Source organism: Aythya marila (assembly GCF_965140915.1).
Source record: "Aythya marila genome assembly, chromosome: 4".
Taxonomy (NCBI): domain Eukaryota; kingdom Metazoa; phylum Chordata; class Aves; order Anseriformes; family Anatidae; genus Aythya; species Aythya marila.
Genome location: NC_139045.1, coordinates 4881571 through 4907048, shown reverse-complemented (window position 1 = coordinate 4907048; position 25478 = coordinate 4881571). Strand labels below are relative to the sequence as shown.

The 25478-nt window shown below is 44.4% G+C and overlaps 2 protein-coding genes across 2 annotated transcripts; both read left to right on the top strand.

The window, feature by feature from the left end:
* The first annotated feature begins 12493 nt into the window (after positions 1 to 12493).
* On the top strand, positions 12494 to 15641 carry RPL34 (ribosomal protein L34). The gene is made up of 5 exons (XM_082758599.1): positions 12494 to 12523; positions 12828 to 12902; positions 13003 to 13102; positions 13856 to 13959; positions 15515 to 15641. The coding sequence occupies exons 2-5, from the start codon at positions 12838 to 12840 to the stop codon at positions 15597 to 15599; spliced, it is 354 nt and encodes a 117-aa protein (XP_082614725.1). The 5' UTR covers positions 12494 to 12523; positions 12828 to 12837; the 3' UTR covers positions 15600 to 15641.
* A 940-nt stretch (positions 15642 to 16581) lies between these two features.
* On the top strand, positions 16582 to 20723 carry OSTC (oligosaccharyltransferase complex non-catalytic subunit). The gene is made up of 4 exons (XM_082758598.1): positions 16582 to 16739; positions 17086 to 17179; positions 18517 to 18714; positions 19717 to 20723. The coding sequence occupies exons 1-4, from the start codon at positions 16601 to 16603 to the stop codon at positions 19733 to 19735; spliced, it is 450 nt and encodes a 149-aa protein (XP_082614724.1). The 5' UTR covers positions 16582 to 16600; the 3' UTR covers positions 19736 to 20723.
* The last annotated feature ends 4755 nt before the right edge of the window (positions 20724 to 25478 follow it).

The window sequence follows — 25478 nt, the reverse complement described above, 5'->3', positions numbered from 1 at the left end:
AATCAAAGTTTGTTTTTATTTTATAGACAGGAAAATTTGAGGGAAAAAAAAAAAAAAAAAAAGACGTCTAAAATGTTTAAACCTAAGGTGTATGAAACTAGGATTGTCCAGGCTCCCCTTGTCCTTTCAGAATAAAATTTTTGACATTCAAAGGTGTGTAGCACTTTAATCTCAACAGGAACAGCAGGGGATTCACACTGGTAAACTGCATGACCACACAGTTTTTTAAATGACAGTTTCCTGCTGTAACATCATCTTCATCATGGAGCTTAAGGATGAAAAAATGATGTGTTCTGGTGAAAGCCGTGAGGATTTGGAAGTGAATTTGCAAGAAAACGCCGCCTATTCTGGGTGCTGATTCCAAATGAGAGAGAAGGAGCGATTTTCTGGTCCTTCCTCGTATCCCTGTGACTTTGCTGGGTGCCCACTGCTGTTTCTAAGTTCTCTCCTCCCTGTGACAGCTGAACTGTGAGAGGCTCCCTCTGCAAAAGTTAATTTTCAATCCCTTGGATGTAAAATTAGGTCATTTTTACAAAAGTAGGATCTTCGTCAGTATCTTCTGCATCATGATCTCCACGAAATGCCAGGTTTACATTCCAGCAGCACTCACCCGTCGGTTCAAATCGGAGCTCCCAGAATGGGGACCTGGGGTTTTAAAAAAGACACCCTGCGATTAGAGCTCTTATGGCATTTCATGAAAGCAGTAACCTGGCCTTTGCCAAGAAAGGATCCTCTCCCACAGACCGTCAGCGTGGTTTCCATCTGCGCATTAACTGGGAACTGCTTGGGGTAAAAATAAAAAAGGTATTCTATGTTTCAAATTACAGCTGCTCCAGTACCCTGGAAAGGTGCAGGGAGCTCTCTTCTCACAGTCCAGCCCTGCAGGGAGAAACCACAATCTGGCTGCAGCCCCTGAGCAATGAAAATCTGGGGCATTTGGGTGGTATCACCTGTACCGAGGTGGAGCCTCAGACCAAGGAGAAGTGTGCATGGGTCGTTCTGGGTGGCAAAGAGCTCCTGGTGGGTGCACTCATGCTTTGGGTCTTCGGCAGAGAAATGAGAACAATCGGCTGGCTTTCTCTCCACAACAAATAAGTAATACACAAGGAGAAAGTGTTGTCACTGTGAGTCCAATAGTTGGCAGGTTAATTTTAATTCCTTGAAAGTGCAAATTTTACGGAAGGGAGAGCAGAGCCAAGTGCTATGTAGCAGTTTTCCATTGCTACAGGGACTTCGCTGCAGTACAGCTAAAGCCCCATCCTCTGTTTCAACAGGGCTGAAAGCCTGTTAGTGCTCTGAAATGATGAAAGCAAATGAAATTGAATAGCAAACAAAAAAAGTTCCGACTTGATCAGTGATGATGAGAGAACTCCAACTGGGTCCTCTTGGGAGCAATGATCAAGAATTAAAGTCTTGATTTTTTTTTAAGCTAACAAATGAAGCTTCTTTATTCTACTTAAATGGGATAAGAAAAGCCCTATTAAAGGGAGCTAACAGTGGTACTAATCTGCAAGCCACATCCCTGTTGGCCCCAGAAGAAAAAAAAAAAAAAAAAGGAAAAAAAAAGAAAGGATTCTAAAAGTGTTTAACAAAACCCACACAAAATGAGAGAGAACTGAAGGCCATGCAACTTTGAGCAGTACGAAGGGTCTGTTTTCATACACAAGGGGAGGCAGGAGCACGGGGAGTAGCTCACATCCCTCGTGCTCCAACCCCCGCAGCATGGAGTCTGCAGGTTAACAGCTGAGGGGCTCTTGCCAGGTGGATTTGGGTGTTTTTTTCTGGTTTTGACTAAGGACTTGATCCCCCCATCACCCTGCCTTCCTGGGATTACTTGCATTTCTGGCGTGAACGATCTTAGCAGGTGGCAGTGTGGGGCAGCGTGCCCGTCCCTGGGCAAGCCTCAATATTGGCCCACTTTACCGCCACATTGGCAGCCTGCAATATATGCTCATCTCCATATAAATATTGCTCAGGCTCCGGGTTTGGCCAGTGCTGAGATTACTGCACCATCTGCAATCTGTGTGCTCTGAATCTCCGGCTGCCTGGCTGGCCGAGGGGATATTTCTGCAGTCCTGCTCCGTCTCCTCCTCCCGCGCACCCTCGCGGACTCGGCTGTAGCTGGCAGGGAGAGCGACAGCCGTGAAGATGTGTCAACACCTCCGGGTGCCAGCATCAGGAGGCAACCTGAATGCATGCCCGGGGCTCCTTAGGAATTAAGCAGTGGTTGCTAAACCTTGTGGCTGTTTCTGCACAGCCACGGTGAGCTGTGCTGGCTGGATTAGGGGCTGAGTAGTGCCGTGAGGACACCGTCACAGTGCCTCGTGGACTAATTCCACAGCAAAGGAGAAGAGAGAGAGAGACAGCACAAGGGAGATGAGGCAAAAGATCTCTTGGTGTGTGTAGCACTAAGTTAGGAAGGAGTCACTGATACGAGAAGTCAGGACAAAATACCCTCTCCAGTCTAAGCTATAGTGGTGGAAAAACAAAACGTGCCCCAGGCTACCCAAAGCAATAGTTGTACCATAATTTTATATTGCTCCTTTCTCACATGGACCAAGCCCAGCTGTGAATCGCAACCAAGATACAATTTCCTCCTCATCTCAAATCAACATTTAAATGCTCGTGAACAGGAAGAGCTGGGAAGAAATACGAAGATTGGGGCTCTGAGCTTCTTTAGCCACAAGAGGAGAAGGCGCAGGGGGAACCTTATCAATCTGTATAAATCTGGGTGAGGGGGAGTAAAGAACACAGAGCCAGAAGTACAGGAAATACGGAAATACAGGAAATTCAATTAAAACACTGTATGAAATTTATTGTGAGGGTGGTTAAACACTGGAACGGGTTGTTCGGAGATGTTGTGCAGTCTCCATCCTTGGAGATCCTCAAAACCCAACTGGACCTGGTTCTCGGCAGCCATCTCCAGCTGACCCTGCGTGGAGAAGGGGAGTTGGGCTGGATGACCTCCAGAAATCCCTTCCAGCCATTTTCCTCTTCTCACCCAAACTCCTCACGGACTCCAGCTGCCACCTCTTGAGGAGACCAGCACGTTTCTCAAAACAATTCTCTCAAAAGACTGACAAGTGCTGAAGATGCATGCTTTTAGAGGAAACTCACAAATTCTCCAGGACTTCGGACTTTTAGGTAGAAATTTGCCCCTAAAAAAAAATAAATGAATAAAATAAATCAGGCTATAAAGTGCTTCCTGATTTGCTGTTAATGATTGCATCAAACGGAGACGTGATGAATTCAAAGCCAAGATCAGACCCTTTGGGTAAGTCCCAGAACTTCTAGCTGCTACAAGCAAAAATTATTTTGACAGAAGCATGCCACAGAATAATCATATCATTTATCCAAGCTGTAAAGGGTCAGGGGATTGACAGGGATTTCAGTGAGAGCACAACAAGGTCCTCTGGGTTGGGCTGTATTTTGCAAAGAACCAAACCTGACTCCTAGTACTAGGAAGTATGCTCAAAGTACAGGGCTATATATTTTAAATAGAAGCTCCTTTTAATAACCTGGATTTAATGCATTTTACAATGTATTTATTATCTCACACTGTGATATTTTGTAACTTAGATTTTCAGCTAACGAGTAGCTCATCTAATGAAAATAATGATTTTTTCATGCTGTACTACATGGAAACGTAAAGTATTTCAATTAAACAAACCACCTCATTAGTGTGCCTTGATAATATAGTTGAGTTTTCTTTGATATGGTCAGAAATATCTAGCATGCTTTTGGGATGCAATCAAACTCTCCAATAAACTTGTTGCTGAAGACAGCTGCCTAGCACCATGTCTTTCTTGAGCAGTCAAATGACCTAGTTTAGAAGTGTTTGAAGCCATTTTACACTCTGGAAGAAGAACAAATTAACCATGTTTAACAAGTAGTTTTCAATTTGTGTTCCAGCGCTCTTCTGCACTCCAGCATCTCCGGTGCAGCAGCACGGCCTTATTTCATTCTTCTTCTTACATATAATACATACATAACCCTGCAGCTCTGGCAAGCACCTCTCACCTGCTGCACAGACCCTGGGAGGGGGTTTTGGCATCGCACCCAAGTGTATCTGAAGCTGCAGGGCTGGCTATCTGAGGTCTGCTTTGCTCCTCTGTGCTCTGTGAACAACAACAAAAAAATCAAGGCCATTGTTGCTTTTCACTTTGATTTCCTTGTCCTGTTCCCTTGAAAGGCTTGCTTGAATGAATACTGCAGAGGTAGTAGAGAAACCTGCTGCAGAAACACAATTTTTGGTATAGCCAAGAGTAACCTTAGCTACAGTTTCGTAGCAGAAGATTTCTGGGGCTGCAGCTTGTGTTTGCTTGGATGTGGGGTCAGACCTTTGGCTGTTATAAATCAGCGTAGCTCTGTTCAGGGAGCTGGCCTTTATCAGTAAGATCTGGGTTCACATTCCCATCATTTCTCTGAGAATGAACTTCCCTGTGCAATACCTTCTGTATAGGGCTAGTGTACATTCAAGTTATAGTGAGGTGCTGTAGCTCAGGCCCTCCCCTCGGAAAATTCGGTTTTGATCTGGCTCCCATCATGGGCAAAATGAGTTGCAGGAAAATCTCCATGATCATTGAAAGGAATTAGCGACTCCCCAGTCAGCTGCTGTGGACCATATGTCGAATGCAAGATAGCTTGGTCTTCTAGGTGTGTTCCTGTAAAGGAAAAGCAGATGCAAAGGCATTTCCTAGGTGCAGCTTTGGTTACCTTTGGTAACCTTTCACTCTAGTCCCTAGCCAGTTTTCTGACATAGGACTTTGCTATGGCTTTATATCATTTCTAGACACATTCACAAGCAAACAAACACACAAAAGAACTTCTCATGCACCAGACTTAGCTGATGAGCTGTAATAAATGTGGGAAATGATATGGTATCTCCCATCTGCATTTCTTTCTCCGTAAACAGGAAAACTAGACCGGACCATGTAGCTTTTGTTTGTAATCAAGTTAATTTTTGATGCCTTCTCTTCCCAGCTCAAAGCTTTTCCCTGTCACAAAGCAGTATTTACACCCCAACCACAAGCTCCCATCCACCTACACCTGCCTGTTACAAACCCCTAAGTTCTAAGCTTAATATCAGTTGGCAGTGTCCCTTTAATCAAAATTTAATGCTTGTCTTCAATCTCCTCAAAGCACATAAAGTCTAGAGGCTTTAAAAGGGAAGGGATCATTAGTGCTGCAGTCTGCTGCTGCTTTCCAGCGAGTGGCAAGTTGACCACGAGGTGTTACACAAACGTAGGTATTGTGCTGCTCTGCTCAATGCCCTGCTTCAGGATCAACCCCTGAGACCTTTGCTCATTTTGTTGCTTACGGGGAAAAGGGTGCAGAATGATCTAAAATCTCCCTGAGAGCAAGACACAGCCAACACATTTCTTCGCAAGTGGCAGTGCTGTACAGACAGGTACTAAAATTCACATCTGAGTGTGTCAGAAACGCTGCACTCGGCTGTCTGAACTTCTGTCACAGGCATAGCAGCTACGAGGGAAATCAGCCAGCTAGTCTGGGATGTTCAGAAGAGCTCAGCTCCCATTCAGTCATTCTGCTTTCTGGACCTGTGGAAAGCCTGGCTTGGAGCTTGGAAGCTGAGCACTTGGAAATCTGCCTGGGAGCTGCTCTGGAAATTTGGCCTCGAATCTGCGAACATGCCGCTCAGCATCCCACGTAAGAAGCAGCCCGTCTGATCCCAGGCATAAGCCAAGTTCACCACAGCTTCATGAAAAAAATAACACCTTCTGGGCTTTTGCCATGCACAGCAAAGTACAATGTTGCAGAAATATTTTGTAGGCTGCTTTCTGTACGCTAGATAACCTGCTGCTCTGCAGGCACAGCTGCCAAGCATCGATCCAGGCACTTCTTTTAGCCCAGCCTCACATTTTGTGTTGCTACCAAGCAGTGAAACATGCTTTATGTTTTAATATGCCCTGCTGTTTCTCCTCAACCCACTTCCTTCCAAATTCCTTTCAACCATGAAGATCTTGTGCTGTATGGCATTATTCCCTCGTTGCAAAACTTCATAAATACAGATCTATAAGGTGCCCATAGACCGTAGTTGTTTCTGGTAACTGCCTGTAAAAAGGCATCCAGCCATAGGCAGATATTTTAACGTGCCCCTGATTTCTACGGTACAATTTCAGCTGTACCCAGCTAAGAACATCCACAGCCTCAGGCACACATATGGTCTCTCTCTTTCTCCCCATCACTCCCTTTTGCAGTTGCAGTGTGCAGCGACATGCTCGGCTTTCACCTTGAGAGGGTTTGGTTCAAATCTGATTTAAATTGTACGCAAAATTGAGTTGCAGGAGATCATTCTAATCATGGAAAGAATCCGCCTAATTTTTAGCGTGGTCATTGCCATTTACAGTCCAGAGGGATTCTGTTGCCTTCCTTCTTCTGGAAGGAGGTATTTATGGATAAGTAGGGTATGGAGCAATGGGGAGAAGGCAGTAGATGACTTCTTTCGCAGGCTTAGTGCCGTAACATTCATATGCCTGACTGAGGGGGGAAGGGAGGATGCTTTCTTCTTTCTTCATGTGATGAAAATAAAAAGTGATCAGGATAGATTTTTGTTATCCTCTGGGCTTTAGAAGCTTAAATGCAAAATGCATGACTTATTACATCTAGCCAATTCTTAGGGGTAAATATGCAGTATGGGGAATTAGTTGTTGTTAATTGGACTTATGAGCTGAATTCCCAGGGTGCTGCACTGAAAGCATACCCCTTTTGTTTTAATATTGAAACAGGGAGAAGCCAGCTCTGTGATGGATTCATTCCAATATACAACAGCAGAGCAAGCTAAACCATCTTCATCCAAATACTTAGTTACGTTTGTTGAATGTAAATATTTTAGAGCTAATTCCTACATGTTCTGTAGAAACTATTAGAGTTTTGATGGACTGTTTTAAAACTGCGGCAGTTCTTCAAGTAGCATGAAGTGTCCAATGGTCCTGTACCATTTGAAGATATGACTCACTGGTTCTTAATTCAACGCTTAAATAAATAAAACTTTTTTTATTATTATTATTATTATTATTATTATTATTATTATTATTATTATTATTATTATTATTATTATTATTATTATTATTATTAAATTTGGGAGGCACAGTTCTACCATCAGTGAATTGAACTCTTCAGGATTGCATGGCAGTGAGAGTAGTTTCAGTGATACAATATTATTACAAACAGAAAAGGCTGATTCGAAAGGTATATTTTGGGCTGTTTTATCAATAACCGAAGAAAAGCAGTTTTTGATTCAGGCTTTTGTTCTAGGAGCTAGTCCAGACTGCAGACACTGAAAAAAAAAAAAAAAAAAAAAAAAAAAAAGATCAAGTAGCAATCCCTGGAGCAGAGGCCACAGGTCACACATCTCCCTTAACACCCTGGTTTAGCTGATCCTCCTTGCATGGTTAATTGCCACTGGTATAATCCAAAGGGTTACAGAAAAACCCAGGCTAGCCTTGCACGGTCCTGTCAGTGAAACATCTCAAAGAAAGGTTCCCAGTGTCTGAAGTGCTCAGAAAAACAACCTAGGGAGATGAGGGAGATGTTCAAATGAATTATAAGCCCTTTAGAGAACCTAAGCAGCAAAACCTTCCTGTACATCTTCATCTATCTTTCAATGACAGAGATACGTATTTTAAAGATACACCAATGCACGATTGACTTGTTGTTATTCTTTACGTCTCCCCTCACCCCAGTACTGTCAACATTTGCAATGATAGCGAGTCCTTCCTATTTTAAGAAACAAAGCAAAATGTCCAAAATGCCAAATCCTTTTGGCGCTTAACCCAATAATTCTCACTCAGTGGTTTGGTCCCAGTGAATTCAGAGGAGCTTTGTCGTTCATTGGACTAGAAGTGGGGTCTAGCTTACATCTTCCTCACACGCTCATGGGGTCCATTTCAATTTATGGCAGACAGTTTTGAGTCATTTCTTGACTCAATAGTGCAGTGAAACGTAGCAGCTACTCCTTGTATTTGGTGTTTACAACTTTCCTGATACTTTTGCAAGGAAAAAATGATGTGCTAATTCTCTCAACAAAAGCCTTGAGATTTTCTGAGGGAGTAACATGTCCTGAGGGAGTACTGTCCTTTTAAAGTGGGGAAACTTGGTCTTAGGCCCTTTAGGGCTAACACTTAGGTAACCAGTTTATGTGTTTGGGAGGTTTTGAAGAGGTGCAAGATGACACTAGAGTCCGGACATCCAAGATGAAGGTAACCAGAGTCAGTGTCCACATGGCTGATTACGCCGCCAATTAAGTGGTTTATTTGTGACCACCAAAGCAGAGATGTGCTCGTCTTGAGCAACCTGGGAGCCACTTCCAGCAGGAATCTTTCTGGAGATGTGAGCTGCCTGTAGCACTGTACGCATCGCTGGGAAAAGACTGCCTGTGTGCCCTGGATGCCTGGATGGCCAGAAGGCTTAGACGTGAGCAGCAGACAGGATTGAGCTTGCGTTTGACACCGGGGATGAAGTGCAGCCTGGAAGAGCTCCACAGAGCTCCTTTATTTTACCACTGCTCCGTACGATTGATGGGTGGACCAGCATAAAACTGCTGCACCACAAGGATCTACAGGGGAAATGTCATAGGCCAGGGATTGCTATCTTGTCTCAGGGACTAGATGAAGTACACCTATGAAAAGCCACCACAGAGAACCCACGTCTCAGCCACGCTCTCTGCCCACAGGCTCGGTGCCGTGCTCCCTCTTAAACAGCTTCTGCAGGGGGAGGGGGAACGAGCCCAAAGCCTATTTAATTAGGCTTTGTGTGGGAAGGACGAGCTCCATCCCCAGTGAAATGGAGGATTACACGTCTCCTCCAGATGGTGAAGAGAAAGTAAGCAGGTGTGAGCACGGGGCCTACCTGTATTGGTTTTAATCAGCAACTTTAAGCAAACTCGGTGTTCTCATCAGAAAAGAGGAAAAATAAACAGCTGAGCACTGTGATTCATTTACACTTCAAATATGCTTTGAGTTGGTTATTCCTCAATTAATCAAATAGCTGGTGTATCCCTAAAGTAGTGTAAAGTGACACGCTGTGTGAAATCAATTTTCCCTTCCAAAATCATTAAATTCAGTAGCCTGTGACTACATCCCTGCTAATTCTAGTACCGGTCCTTTCATCCTCCATTAACTTTGGCACGCCTAACAGGCTGTCAAAAATAATTTCCCAGAACGTAAATAATTCAGAAATTAAAAATTAATAAATAATAACAGAGAGCTACTGGGAGATAGACTGGGTCAATTAGTCAGCTCTGCATTCTGTTTCTTCGCAGCAGGGGGGCAGCCACATTCGTTACTGGAATCTTTCCTCCGATTCCTAGGTCTGATTTACGGCTCTTCATTACTGGATCCAGTCAGACACAATTACCTCCATCACTATCTCAGTTCCTAACTTCAAAGAAACACACATTTTCTTGTCTGCTTTTTTTCTCCTTGCAGCAGCCTCAGCTTGACATCCCTGGAATTTCTTCCACGCGGACTAATTAATAAGACTTTGACTTATCATATTCACTTCTCTTCTTTGATGTCCTACCTTAGTCAATCATCCTATTTAATTAGAATTTCAATGATAACTTTACTTATCTCGTGGCTAGATGTAAATTAAAATAACGGGATTTTAATTCTCTTTCTTACGGGGTTATGACATTTCTGACAGAAAAAGTTTCAACCCAAATACGATGTTATGTACTTCCTATGCTAGGAGTGCATTCCACTAAATTGTTTTTCCCTTTGCTACAAAATAATTTTGCTTGTTTAACAAGCTCCACTGAAATGGAAATGAACTACAGTCTCTTGTAATGTAATTTGCACAGGTCCGTGTTGTGAAAGGTTACATTGATGTAAATGAATATAATCAAATTGTGACACGTGCCACGTAGTTAACAAGGAAAAGGAACGTGATTTTTAGGGAAAGAAAAAGGCTCCACAGAGACAATGGATGCGGGACCACTTCCTCTTTGTGCCCTTCCAGTCGGTTCCTTGTATGTTTGCAAGGTTTCTTGCTCTTTTTTCCCATTTAAGGACCTAATCCTGCTGTTTGTATTTGAGCAGCACACGAGGTTGGATTTTGATTTAAGTGAGGCATTTCTGAAAGACATACCTACTGCTGTTCATAGATACGTACTGTGGCTGAGGCTTCACAGGAGCAGTACCTCCCTCAGCCACCACTATTTTTCTCTCTCTTTGGTACCCAGCATGTGCTTGCACACTGGCTTGCTTTCCTTCCTGTATCTTTTAGAAGTTGCCAGTCTAGGTCAGTATGACATAGACTAGACACAGACAGGACAGAAGTGAATAAAAATGAAAACACTTATGTTTTAGTTGAAGCTTATGTGCCTGCACACCCCCTAGGACTGCAGAGGCTACTGCAGTGTAGGGACCCACGGGGAGAGGCTGGTGGAGCAGCCGAGTCCAAGGGGGGCTTGGGAGATCCCTGGAAGTGAGGCAGGAGGGCTGGGAAAGTGCAGGACGAGGCTTTCCAGGGATCCAGCCAGGCTCATCAAGCCTTACCCATTTTGGCACTAGTGCTTTTACTGGAATGGACTTTTCCAGGAATGTGAGAGAATGGCTGTGTACATCGGTAGGGATTTTCAGAAGAAAGAAAGGTATGGAGAGGACTGTGTGAAAAAGAAAGTAAGAATGGTCGACAGATCAAGAAATGGTCTTAAATCATGAACAAAGCAATCTTCTGGTATTAGAAACAGAACACGGTGACAACTGGCTGGCCCATGCAAAATGCTACACATGGCTCATCTGCCACCAGAGGTGGTTATCTTTCTAGTCAACTATGGCTAGAAAAAAAGAGGTTTACAGTTTTGTGCTGACTACAAGCAAATACACCCTGGAAACCAACCTCAAGTCTTAAGGCAAAAGACCACATCCTCAGGCCCTATGCTTCCACTGACATCCTAGCAGGGAAAAAATGCTCTTTATCGGCTGCCACTGATGCTTTTCCAAGTTGGCAGGTTGTGCATTTGCTACTCCATCCCCTTTGTTGTATTCATGGAAAGAAGGAAGTGCAGGAAGGGTCGGTGAGATGTGTTGGACATGGAAAAAACCTCTACTCCCCAAAGAAACGGTTCAGTCCTATGGAGAGGTAGGAATAGCAGAGAACATGAGACTTGCTTGTCTACCACTAATCCATTCAAAACAGGCTTAGTGAGCTCTTGCTTCAAATATTATCCCTTCATCAGACCACACTAAACCAGTTGTCATAAAGCTAACATTTCTAGATGTTCTTGCAAGCCACTTGCCTGACAGCTCTGTTCTTACAAAATAAAGTGAGAATGTTTGAAAAACTAGGCCAGAGCATCAGCAGCAGTGAGCCACTGGATTTAACTGGCAGCTCCTAAAATCCACACCAGTGAGTTTAGGGCCCAAACTGGGCAAGCTCAAAAAATACCGATATTGTTGTTTGGAAATAAAATAGTAACCTGTTGTGCTTGCAACAGCTAAACTAAACTGTTCCATCATAATTTAATAGTGTTGTTCTTTTAACAATTGGATTCTGTTACACTTTTATATTTAGGCACGATTATTTAATCTCATTTAATTGGCTTTCTTATTCCCCTCAGGGTCTGGGGCCTAGAAAGTTCCTATTAAATACTCTAATTGCTCTGAAATTTTCTTGTTGCCTGAAATACACTCTTATTTTAAGTATACCCTAAAATCTAGTTCACAGACATTTTCTCCTCTCTCATGAATTAGAAAAAGCCCGATGTCCATAATTTGCACTTGAAAAGAGTCAATAATTAACCAAAATAATAATTACAGATGGAAAACAAGGAGGACACCGCACAATGAACTGGCAGTCACAAATCCGTAAATAAGGCCAGGAGTGCACATCAAAGGTTTCCAAGTGCACGCTGCTGCCTGGAAGCAGAGCCGAGGCAGCTATCGGGGTGTCCATAGCCCACATATTTTAGGTGTGGGTCCCTGATGGGGTACGAGCCTGTGGGGTGCACCTGGAGGAGACCCCAATAGCTGCCTGGTTTGCTTGGCTGGCACAGTGGTGGTGCCTGTGGTCTCTGAACGGGAAAGTGGCTGGGTGTGGGCACTGCTGCGCGTCAGACACCACTTTGGGGCAAAAAGAGGGAAAAATGTGAGTCCTGCCCTGTGGTGCCCGGGGATGGTGGTGGGGGAGGGGGGTATGGGTTGTACTGGGAGCAGGGCCCTATACGTGCGAGGTTTGTGTGTGAGCACCGCTCCCAAAGCCGTGTTACAGAGGAAAGATGCTGATGCTTTGAAAAACAAACAAACAAACATTTAATAAATAAATTGATAAATGGATAGATAGACGGATGGATGGATGGATGGACGGAAGGATGATCCTGCTCGCCCTACAACATGGCGCCGCCCTCTCCGTACAACATGGCGGCGCCCAGCCAGCCAGCCCCCTCCACCTCCGTACAACATGGCGGCCTGGTGGAGAGCACTTCCGGTGCGAAACAGCGCCGCTATTTCAACCCCGCCGCTTCCGCTTCCGCCTCCTCTTCCGGCTCGGGCGGCGCCAGGTATGGTGGCGGGGCCTCCGCGGCCTCCCTCCCTCCGCCGCCGCCATCCGCCGCCATCTGAGGCGCGGCGGCGCCCGGGGGGGGTCCTGGGGGTCGGGGTCGGGGTCGGGGTCTGGGGGTCGCAGTCGGTGCCCGGGGGTCGGTGCCGGTGCCCGGGGGTGGGTGGCGCAGCGCTCGGCGGGCCCTCAGGGAGGGGAGGCCTCAGGCCTGGGGCCTTGCAGGGTGAAGCCTCGCCTCAGCCTCAGCCCTCGTCACGTCAGTTTGAGGCAGAACTCTCAAACCCCATCTGTTTTTCCTTAATTAGGGTGTGAAAAATGGTACAGCGCCTGACCTACCGCCGTAGGTTGTCCTACAACACAGCTTCCAACAAGACCAGGCTGTAAGTAAGACTTAGCTGCTAAGGAAATTCTCGTTTAAGAAAAAAAAATTCTTAAATCTTGATCCTTTCCTTAACAGACTGCTTTTTCTGCTGTGTTTAGGTCCCGAACGCCCGGGAACAGGATTGTTTACCTGTACACCAAGAAAGTAGGGAAGGCACCAAAGTCAGCATGCGGTGTATGCCCAGGAAGACTTCGCGGTGTAAGTCTTGGGGTTTCCAGCATAAGATCTTGACAGCTTTTACTGTTTTAAATGCAAACGACTTTATCAAGGAAGATGCCTGTTTCTTGTTGGATTCAAGAACATCCTTTTTTAAAATATGGTCATCTGAATGTTGTAAAGCACAGCTGGTAAAACAAGCTTTGAGAGCTTAAGGAATGAGTGCTTTCTTTTTTAATGCTTGTAATTCTCACTGGTATTATTTAAACTTGTTCTATAAGTTAACTTGTAATTGACTGAAATTTTTCAAGCCAGCCCTACATGAATCTGTAGTGGGTTTAAAAATCAGAATTGGACCTATTAGATAAAATTCCAAAAACATAAGTCAAGTTGACTATAATTTTTGGAAAAAATGAGTGACTTTTTCCTAACAGGCTGTTATTTTACAAAATGTATTCCTGGTTTAATGTTGTTTTCACCAGTGATCAGAGTGCTCAAGTCTTAGTGTCAGTCAGTTTCTACACTTGGGAAGATGATCCTTGTTAATAAGCAGATTTTAATTACGAGTGTATTGGGAAACCTGTCTGGTGGAATGAGAAAGCTGAGTTCTGGAGTGCTGAGGATGGCTTGTATAACACCCTGTGGCTTCGGTCGCTTTTTGCGTGTAGAATAGTTAACTGGAGGTGTTGCTGCTCTTTAAAAACAAACCGTACAAGTGAATTTTCTCAGTGCGGCTGTTACCCAAAACTGGGGCCTGCTATCTTATGATACGCTTCTGATTTTTGCTTTCTGCAGGTCCGTGCTGTGCGCCCTAAAGTTCTCATGCGGCTGTCAAAAACAAAGAAGCACGTCAGCAGAGCCTATGGCGGTTCCATGTGTGCTAAGTGTGTCCGCGACAGGTGAGCTCCCAGCGGGATAACTTTGTTCTTGAGGTGACTTCATCTGAGTCCTGCATCTTACCGTGTCTTCCTAGTGTAAGCCAAAGTGCTGCAGACTCTTTTCTGATCTCAGTGTAGAAAAATGGAGAGGGTAAACATGGGACATACTAGCAGTGAGGTGTGCAATTCTCCCCCAGGGTTTGAGCTGGTTAATTAATGTGTTCGGAACTCCTCTGTGGATAGTTTGTTCTGTGTGGTTTCAAACTGTACTGGTGTGTAGGTGCTAAACATCCTGTTCCTTCTGCAGTTTTGTGCTCTTCCCTCAAGAATAAAGGCTTTTCTCTTTTGCTTCCTGTTTTGGCTTGTGCAAAGATAGCAGTGAAAAATCAGCTTTGGACTTCTGTGTGTTTTGGGATTTAGTGGTACTAATTGTTAGCATATTAAGCATCTAATATGTAATTAAGCTTAAAGATGACCTTTGGTAGGTCTCCTTGAATTGAATTTTATTCGGTAACAGCTGCACATCTGTATAATTCCTTGAGAAGTGTGAGCACTAACGTGTATTACAAAGAATGTGGCATCTTTGTGAATGGTAATCAAAGCAGATCTCCGGAGTCAGCAGTCTAGTGCCAGTTTTTCATCTGTAGTGCACGTCTTTCCAGCATCTTGTTTTTTTTTGGCTTCTGTGGTCCAAGCTAAATCACATCAAGTTGTACTGAAGACCGATTGTTACAGCTGCAAATCTTGAGCAATACTCTGTGTAAAAGACATTTTTTCCTCGGTGCTTTCCCAAATATTCTGAGCTTGGTAGGTCATTTTTTTTGTACACGAGTGTATGTTACTGCCTAAAACGAAACAAAAATACAGTCAGCTCCTTCCCTGTAATTGGCAGGTCTCTCTCCTGTGTCTGAGCATTGCTGGTAGGCTTTGCGTGCAGTAGAAACAGCCATAAATATCATGCATACGGGGCAGCATTGTCCTGTTTTGAAACAGGAGAGCTTTTATGGTATATGTGTGTGGATTGGCTCACTCATCAAACAGGCTGCTGATGTATGAGTACTGTCGTGTATCTCTGTGTAGTGGCCCCTTATCTGTTCAAGAAGTAATTGTATTTAGATACGATTAGACCTGCCAGAGTTTTTTTTTTTTTGTTGACGCACAAAGAAGCAGTAATCCTGAGAGGGCGGCTCTTGTTCTGATAACTGAACCCATATACATTTTTCTGTAGTTGCAAGAAAGAATTGGTGTGAGCAGCTGGTCAGTTCCCTTATTTTAAGAACTGTAAAATTAATTTGCCAGAGAGGAGCTTTGCTTTTTACCTTAAGGTAGTCACTTTCCTACTGTTTAGCCACTGGGTTGATACTTTTATCTGCCTAAAAGCCCCTAACCCTAAATTTGCAAGCACATGAAGCACAAACCTCTACATTTATTGGTGCCACTGCCCCCATGTTGTGATGCTGGCAGGAACACAGACAGCTCCTTTATGTGGAGTACCGCGCAGTGCTGCAGGCCGCAAAACTAACTGCAACTTGCTTAATTGGACAGCTGTCCTCACGGTGGTGTTTTTCCTTTCCAGGATCAAGCGAGCTTTCCTTATCGAGGAGCAGAAGATCGTGGTGAAAGTGTTGAAGGCACAAGCACAGAGCCAAAAGTCCAAGTGAATCGATTTGTATTTTCTGCCCAATAAATGAGAGTTCCACTTTCCTGCTGTCCTGTCAGTCAGTCCATGCGCTCGTGGAGGCTAGCGGGAGCTTCTCACCGCTTGTGAAGTGCAGAATGGGATTCTCAGAGCAGGTGCTGCACCAGCCACACTGAACACAGGTCTGGATTGGGGAGGGAGCTCCAGGAGCCGTTGCCTTGCCCTGTGAGGCGCCTCCTGGGTCAGCAGCTGCTGCCACGGTGCGAGCAGGGCTGCAGGGGTGGCAAACCTCTGCCTCCAAGAGCTGGGCGATCCAGGATGTAGTGTTGTGAGTTGCATGGAGCTATTTTGGGTCTGTTGCTGATCACCGATGTGCCAGGAGTCTTGTGGAAGGTGGGAATTTGGGTTCCCTGCTTCGTGCTAGAGGCAGCTGTAGCTACCCGGGGACAACCCGAGCCTGTAGGCGCTGCCTCCTTGGCTCCATGCCGGGCGTTTTACCCTCGAAGAGCCGCGTTTAGGTTCCTTCATGCCTCTTTATTCCCGCAACGCCCCTGGTGGGCGCAGGGGAGCGGCGCGGAGGGCAGGGCGCTAATTAATGAGCACCCCCCCCCCGGCTCGCTCATTCATTCATTCATTCCTACTCCCGCGCGCCGGCCCCGCCCACCGAAGGGGGGCGTGGCCTCCCATTCACAACCACCCACCTGGGGGCGGGGCCTCCCGTGGCCCCGCCCCCCGAGCTCCCCCCTCCGTTACCCAGCACCGACACGTCGCCGCTGGCGGGTCCTGGCAGGGGCGTAAAACGCGCGGCTACCCCCCAGGGGAGCGCTGTGCTTCCGGCTGGAGAAAAAAAATCCTCATTATTTTCAATTATTTCTCATAAACTTTGGGGGTGATTTCGCTTTAATCTTCATAGTGATTTTTTTAAAAATTATTTTCTTTTTATTTTTCCGCTGCCAGGACGCAGCCGCCGGCCGCCTTTTCCGCGGCGCCGCGCTGGGCGCCGCCATTTTGGGTGCCGGCGGCATGGAGGCGCTGTTCCGGCTGCCCTTCGCCGTGCTCGAGTGCCCCAACATCAAGCTCAAGCGGCCGGGATGGGTGCATATGCCCTCGGCCATGACGGTGTACGCGCTCGTGGTGGTCTCCTACTTCCTCATCACCGGAGGTGCGGCGCCTAAACCCCCTAAAATCCCCCCAAACCCTCCTAAACCTCCCCAAAACACCCTAAAATCCCCCCTAAACCTCCCCAAAACACCCTAACCCCCCCCCTAAAACCTCCTAAAGCCCCCCAAACCCCTCCTAAACCCCCCCAAAACACCCTAAAGTCCTCCCAAAACCCCCTAAAATCCGCCTCAAACCCCCTTAAAATCCCCCCAACCCCTCCTAAAATTTCCCCAATCCCCCTCTCCTGGCCTCTCCGGGCACCTCGCCGCCGTTCCTGTGGCGTTTCACCATTTCTTCCCCGATTTTTGGCCATCTGACCCCATTTCCGTGCCTCGTTTCCCCCACAGGGATCATCTACGACGTGATCGTGGAGCCGCCCAGCGTGGGGTCGATGACGGACGAGCACGGGCACCAGCGGCCGGTGGCCTTCCTGGCCTACAGGTAGGGCAGGGGCAGGGGCAGGGGTTGGTGCCCCTCCTGGGGACTGCAGGACCCACCCCGTGCCTGCCCTGGGTCTACAAATTAAAAATTAAAAGCACCTGGAATCGAGGGGAGCAGATGACCAAGCCCTTCCCAAGCTCTTGTGGCTGGATGCTTTGGGGAGAAGCGAGCTTTGAGCTGGAGGTGCTTTGCTCTATTGCAGCCCCTGTGCTGTTGAGGTTGGTGATGGGTGCAGGTGTATTTGGCTGTGTTTTGTAGGATGTTTCACGGCAACGTAAGTAGTGTTGGGGAAAATTTAAGGTCTGGCCTTTCAGCTTTTTGTGTAATTGGGACTCCTGTAGCTGAGGGTTGCAAATACACAATGGTGCCTTCTCTGGGTCTGTTTGTGTCTGCTGCTGAAGATGAGCTGCAGACTGCTCAGTCAAGAATTGCTCTAAGTACTAAATTTATAGTTGTAACTTCTTGATTTGGTTTTGTGTCTGTATGTTTAAACATGAGAACGTGGATTTTTTTCTTATAAAATACCAAAAACCTTCTGTAAGCCCTCAGAAGGTACGTACCAATGTATGTATAAACTTATACACACCTCACCGATAAACTTGGACTTGGACTGGATGTGGTTCGTGACTCAGGCAGGGTGGGGCTGCTGCAGGGAGCACTGCTGCGGGGAGCTGGGTAGCAATTAGGTACAATTCAGTGAAGGTAGCATGAAAGAAGATGGAATTGGCTGTTTTCTGAGCTCTCTGAGAGCTCACAGTCTGCGTACAGGCCCGGTGAGTGAGGAGTCAACCATGCTGCAGGCAAGAAACACTCCTGCTGTGTGCTGGAAGCTGCAGAGGTGCTTCATGAGGTGACACAGTGCTTGGAGGGGGATTTGTACCAGGATGAGAATTTGGGCACTGCTGCATCAGCGTCAGGGTGGAAATAAGATTCGGAAAACCCAGTGGCCCCAGGGTCACGGTTCCACGCCTTGAGTCATCTGTGACAACTGGTGCTACGTTTGGGGTAGATCTTTCTGAAAACTGATGAGTTCATATCGTATCCATGAATATACCCTGTTGCATATAAAACCACTACTATGCTCATCTGGTCACCTTGCAGACTGTCAGTCCAGGAGATAAATAACAATTTAAAGCTTTAATGTACCAGCATAACATAAGTTTCTAACATAAAGTAAATTTGGAAGGTCAGCCATCAAAGTTAATCATTTTGTGTATTTGTGCAGCTAAAGAAGGTTGAGTAGCTGAATTTTGAAATGTAAATAGTTTTCTTTGAATAACCTCTAACTCTTTCTTCTTCCCTTTCTTCCCCCACCCCTTTGTTTGTTGGTCCTGTAGAGTAAATGGACAATATATTATGGAAGGGCTTGCATCTAGCTTCCTCTTCACGATGGGTGGTTTAGGATTCATAATTCTGGATCGATCCAATGCGCCAAATATCCCCAAGCTGAACAGGTTTCTCCTGCTCTTCATCGGATTTGTCAGCGTGCTTTTGAGCTTCTTCATGGCCAGAGTTTTCATGAGGATGAAATTACCGTAAGTGACCTAAAACTCTCTCTGCTTTTCTTCGTTTTTATGCTTTGCGTGTGCCTGTATTAAATTTAAGAGTAACAGAAAATAAAACCAGGTATGCTGAACATCTGCAGCTTGGCTATGAGTTACTTTTCTTCAGTGCTTTTGTGGAACAAGCTATCTTGAATGAAGCTTTTGGAGCTGACTGCTCTAAGATTGTGCTGTGGTTCAGAACGATGACAGATCTGTTAAGTCAGACGATACGATTTGTGATTCTGAGTAGTAATACGTTTTAAGGTAGGCTGATTATGTGCTGGATAGGTGAAAGTAATTTCAAGGCAGGGCTTTGGAGAAAAAGGATGTATCAAGGAACTTCCAGGAAGACAAATGAGTCATTTATACCGGCAATATATGGCAAAGGTCATAACTAGAAGAGCCGATGGCAGGAGTTATGGGCGTTTAGAAACATCCAAAGGTGTCCTAAAGTAAGGATGATGTGTCTTTTATTTTGTCGTTGCTGGAAGACTCAACATAACACTGAAGCATACAACGTGTGTGACATTTCAATACACCTAACTCACAAAGTAGGAAAAATAACACAGCTTTGAGGCTCTGTTATAACTAAACATGGGATTTTCAATTTGTGTTTCTTCTTTCTTGCTCCATCTGTTTCATCTAGAACAGCTGAAGCCAGCAGTTTGGAGGTAACTACAGTTAATTTCTGGAGTAGCTCTTTGGGGTGTTGACTTAGTTATGTCAGTCATTGCTCCTTTCTCAAATGTTTGTTTAACCTTTGCAGTGCAGTAGAACTGTTGTTTCATAATGCACCAGGGATTCCCTGGCAGTAGGCAGCTGGGTAGGGATTTATTCTATGTTTTCTTGTTTCATTCATGTATGTCTTAACGGTTCTCTTTCTTAAATTCTTTAAAGACAAAAGGCTTCAGGGAAGTTTCTGTAAGTCTCTTCTTTTTTGAGGAGGTGCTGCCTGATTGCTAACTTTTTTCCTGATTTAATTTTATTCTGCAGGGGCTACTTGATGGGTTAGTACCTCTTGCAACGTGTGAAAGCCCAAGCTGAATTTACTCCTCTTCATGAAGTGTTTAAGAAGCAGCAAGAAACAAATTCCATTGTCACTATCAACAGGAAAGAGACCTAAATGTGAGAAGCAAGTGAGGAAGGCGTGCTCTCTCTGCAAACAAACTTTTAATACCAATGGCTGATTTATAGTTTTAAAACGGTGTTTTATCATTGCTGTTCTAGAGCTTCTGCAAAGAGAAAGTTACCTATATTTTTTTTTAATCTGACTTGGCGTGAAATAGAGAACCTGTCTGTAGCTGTACCCTGAAATGAGAATTAGCCATTGGTTTGACAGTTCCTTATTGCAAGGTCTGTCCCCTCTTCCCTGTGCAGGAGGGTTACATGTGTCAATTGGAGAAGAAACACCTGAAACATTTCTTTCCAAGTTATCATTAGAAAGTAAATAAGTTTGGATACTTTACAGTCCGAATTAATGTGTCTGAAATGCTTTCAGAGACACCTTTTGCCTTCTTACTAATGGCTCTATATGAGCAAATCCATATGTGCACCGGGAGAGGCAAACTGTATGAATGTGCATTTGTTTTTGAAAAAATGTACGAACAGAGCCAAATAAAACTTATTTTCTACAAATCTGAATTTCATGCATTTTCTGAAGCTTTTTCTTGAGTATGCATGGCCTACTCTGCATCCATGGTTTGAGATGCCTTACTATACAATGACACATTTCTGCTTAGTTTTTCACTGTTGGGTAATGATTTCTTTTAATACCAGGGACAAGAGACCTCATATTTTCTGTGAACTTGTACTGTATCTAAATGATATGCTGTTATCAGTAATCAAGTGAGCTGTTGCTTCGTTGTTTGAGAGACATGGCTCCAACTTTTTTTTGGTCGTCATTTAAAAGATGGAATATTACCATTGTACTTCATTAAAATGTATTGTGTTCTGAAGGTGGAAAAGATCCTTCTAAATCTCCATAAATGTCTTGTCTGCAAGCCACATGTGTTTGAAGCACTATTTTTGTCTGTATAATAATTGTCAGTGAGATGCGTCTGCATCTTTTATTCCATTAATTGTAAGTATTATTTTTCATATACTAATCAAAGAGCTAGTTGTTAATCATCTGTCTCCAGGATATGTCACTTCCAGTCCCTCATTCTTACATTCAATGTGACTTCTGCGTTTATTCATTTTACATCTTTTTCTTTAAAATTTAAGGTATATTAAGCTGTTCTGTTAGGCTCAGAACTGCGCTATTTCCTGTCTTTTCAAAGTAGTCGTTTTGGTTTTGGTGAGACATATGCTTACTTTCAAGGGCAAGTACTGATACTATGTGAGTAAATAAAGGGGTAAGTCAATTTCAGTGTATCTGAGGAAAGTCAAAACAGAACGGCACCTCGCAGTATAACTGTACTGAGCGCCTGCTGGCTCAGTACGTGTCCTACTGCTGTTCAATGTCAGCCTCCAGGTTTGCAGCCGATTCTAAATGAGCATTCTCTTAAGCAGTAGTTTTAATGACACAGATGAATGTCTGTGGTCTATGTGAGGGTGCCCTGCACGCACAACCTTAATGGTCACCCGTGGAAAAATTTCTAGCTGGCACTGTCATATCACCTGCTCAGAGAGGAGTGGCTGTGCCATACCGTGTGTGACAGGGGTCCCAGTACCGGGTAAAGCAAGGCTGGTATTTTCTGAGTGCCTGCTGTTCTCTACAGCCAACAGCAGGTGGCATCTCCTGCGCCAAAGACAGAAAGAAAAGTTCAGTGATACCCATCTGCGTTTGGTGCTCTCAGCCAGAGTGAACTGAACTCGTCTGGGGGGTGGGAAATTAAAAATAAAGCTGAAGCACTGTGATAAAGGTAAAGCAGAGCTTGTAGGAACGTATCTCTCCATGATTAAAAACAGAAGTTTGGCTTAAGTCCAAATGTAACAGAAAAGTCAGACTGAGGTCTTGATTTTCTGTCTCTCCTGCTGGAGAAAATACTGAATCCACGGCTCTTCCAGAAGGTTCAGAGTAATCTTGGAGTGCTGACGCCTGGTCAATACAGTTAAGAAGAATATATATAACCTGTGTAGCTTTTGAAAGTTAACATGTGAACCCTAAATAATTTAAGTGATCTTATACTTAATTGAGTTAAGCCAAAAAATTCATCTGAATAAAACAAGCCAGACGATTTGGCTTCCTTTTTTTCCCCCAGTACATTTTCCAGACTCCTGCAGATCGTGTAACAGTAGCATGTTTGGAAGACCTGTGCCACTGAAATGATTTTTGTCAGCAGGGTGACATTTCATCTGTTTTGAGGAGATGCTGATAACTACCTCTGCTGGCAAAGCTGTGTGGCGTTTGGATACATCCAGATATGATTTAAAAAAAAATGTATAATTGCTAATTAAAACCTAAAATACTTTTTTAGGTCAAGTTTAGTTACCAGTGTGAAGTAGTACACAGTGATGTCTGAAAGAAAACTGACATCTTTATTAGACTGATGTGGAATATTTTAATTTGCAGCATTCTAATTCTGAACCTGTTGTGTTTAAAGGGAGCTGCCTTAGGCAGCTGAAGGTGCCTCAGTTAACTCCTTACAAAGCTGGATGCTCGTTTAGAAAATAGTGCTCAGTAAGGTTACTATAATACACCCAAGCCTAGTTCCAGTTGCATATTTTATATACATATTTTCTTAATGTACTAATTAGGAAGCACTAGGTATTAGGTTACTTAGAAGTTACAGTCCTTGCAACTGAGATGATTGTGAATTGCTGCTGCTGCTCCCAGTAAAGGCAGTAAATGTGGGTGTAAGAAAGACAGCAAATCTCAATTTTCTGACATGCTTGGAAATGCTGTATACAGTAGAGACTTTTTTTCCTGCAGCATTGCAATGGCTGTGAAAACGTGACTTGCTATCACCCATTTGTGAATATGGTTGTATTCTGCCTTTGGTGTGACAGTTCCTTCACCAAAAGAGTTGCTGCAATACCTCTGGCCTCCTATTACAATTCCTAGTTGCTGCTTCTCAATTTTACAGTTGCTCCAGTATGTTTTTCTTCCAGAACATGCTTAAAGAGGGTTGAAACCACTGCAAGAACTGAAATGGAAGAATTGTAGGAATCTCAGAAGAAGGCCATTTGATAACCCTTTACAGTCACACTGAGGCATGTCAGCCATACAGACTGAAGAGTCAAAATCTGGATTTCAGTGACAGGAAAATGCACGACTCACGCATCGAACTCTTCTTCAAGGGTGGTGTTTCGTGAGAAGCAGCTACTAGAATCATGAGAGTTTCTGCATGATTGGCTTTCTCCAGTGGCAACTGATTGTGCTGTGTTTTTGTGTTGTGGTTTGACATGGATACCCCTCTGCTGAGGGCTGTGCTGAGAGCATAAGCTCGTTTTAGAGCAACAGCTGTGGCACTGTAATGGGAGGCAAGCACGCCTGACTTGCACCGTGTTTTAACTGGTGGCATGGATGCAAGGCGCTGCATCCTGATAGCTGCTCTCTTGAACCTATAAAGCAGCTTGCCGAGCTCCAGTGTAACAATATCAGCTTAATTCCTGATGTTCTTTGGGTGTAAGATGAAGTTTCACTTCATCACGTAGCTATCCCATGTGGGTTCTGTGAATGTCAAAGCTCTTAGGCTGTTACACCTGCAGGCTGCAAGAGATAGTATTTAGCTGTAAGGAAATCGGGTTAATTTGGTATTTTCTGCTGGCTTATGCATGCAAAAAGACCAACATTTGTAATTTCCTCCTCTTTTTGTAACAGTTTTCATTACAAAGCTCAGTGTTGAGGTGGGGACTGGGATCCCTTTGTTGGCGGTGGCGATTGTATGTGCTTAGCTGCAAATCGGGAAAGAAAAATTTTGCAAGGATTCAGGCTGGCTGGCATATTCTAGGGTAAAACTTGAAGGTTAAACTTATTTCTATGTTATTTAGTAAACAGATTGAAACAATTTCATAACTTTTAACTGTTCCTGACAGCTCTTGGATGATAGCTAATATCTTCTCCGTAGTCATCATCTGTCTTTACATGGGGATGGAGGGTGTGAGGGATGCAGCATAATAAACCAGTAAACCTCACTTCGGTCTGAAGAAAAAGCTTTGGAGGGTGAGGGGTGTATCTCAAGCACCTGGAAGAAAATGGCAAGAAGATCAGTAGCCAACTTGGATTTTTAGAGAATAAGTCATATGAAGAATAAGCCATACATGAGAGTTATGGGCACTGTGGAGAGAAGAAAAGCAGATGTTTTTGGGGCTGTAGCTTTTGATACTGTCTTGCATGTTATGGAAACTTGGCCTAGCTGAAACAACTGTAAGCTGGATGCAAAAAACGTTTTCAGAGAGCGTTCACTGATCAGTTGATATCCTGTTGTCAGAGTGGAAAGAGATATTATTTTTATTTTTTTGAGGTCTGTCCTTTGGCTAGTTGCGTTCAACACCCAGTGACCTGAACGGAATAGGGAGTACTTACCAAATCTGCCCAAATCATAAAACTTAGAGACTGCTGAAGGGCGGAGTAAGGATGTGCAGTGATCCTGACAAATCAGAAAGAGCTCCCTAAAAAAAAAAATAAAATAAATGTAGGCTGGTTTATTCTTTCTCGGAACAAGTGCAAGGTAGCACCAGCAGAATAAGTGACAAAATGCAGATTCCTCAGTGTGGGTCCTGGGGTTCTCCTGGACCATGAGCTGAACAGGAGCTTTTGGGGAGCCATAGCACATCCTGCTGAGAAACACTCAGAAGTTTTAACTACAAACTACACAAGGCATGAAAGTTAGTGTAGAAAGGAAAGGAGTCATTGGTTCTGCTTGTCAGTAGTACTTGAGGCTTAAATAACAGCAAGGAGGAGTTGGGTTACTATTAGGAAAATATTTTGAGGGTAAAATAGTTGACTCCTTGACTAGATTGGCTAGGGTGGTGTTTGTATTTCTGCCGTGTGAGGCTTTGAGAACAGGCTAGAAAAATGCCTGCTAAAATTTGCAGATAAGGCTGACCATGCCTTGGGGTGAATGATTTTTCTGAGGTGTCTTCCAGCAGCTGCCCATTTTTATTATTCCCTAGGTGAGAGCAAAACCTCTGACCTTCCAAACGCTGACACTGTCTTTAAAAACAATTACGGAAAGGTCTTTGTAGATGACTAAATCTGTCCTTTAAGTACATCCCCGCAGGGCATTCATAAGACAGAATCCTGCTGGTCTCTCAGTCTGAAAAAAAAGCGAGTGGCTTTGTGACCTAGACATGGCAGCAGAAAGCAGTTTCATTAACTGCCTACTGCCAGGCCAGAATTCAATGCATCAGTTGTTGGTGTAAGAAAAATAAAAATGTACAGGGAAATGTTTAACGCCTTTTCCTTTCCCGGTTGATGCCTGTGTTAGTCTGCCACCAAAATTATGCTGCTGTTATACTAAATGGCTGTTGGGGTAGCTACCCTATGAGAGCAGGATGGGGGGCGTCTGTGGTATTTCTAGGTGTTTTGCTGCTTCTCAGTGCATCTGTCTGCTCTGAGCTGGAGCCCAGAAACTTGTCAATGGCACTGTTTTCTCCAGATCCCTCCTTTCAGGAGCCTTGCTTCATCGATGGGTGGAATTTATCTTATTTCACGTTTTACCCCAGTGTATCTGTCCGTCCCTGCTACCGTTAGCCATGACACCAGCCCAGAACCACTGTGTTTCATCCCCTTTTGCCAGTCTACTCCTGGCCTGAGCTCTTCTTTCTGGGGATTTATGCTATTGTCTTTCAGTAGCTGATGGTTTTTT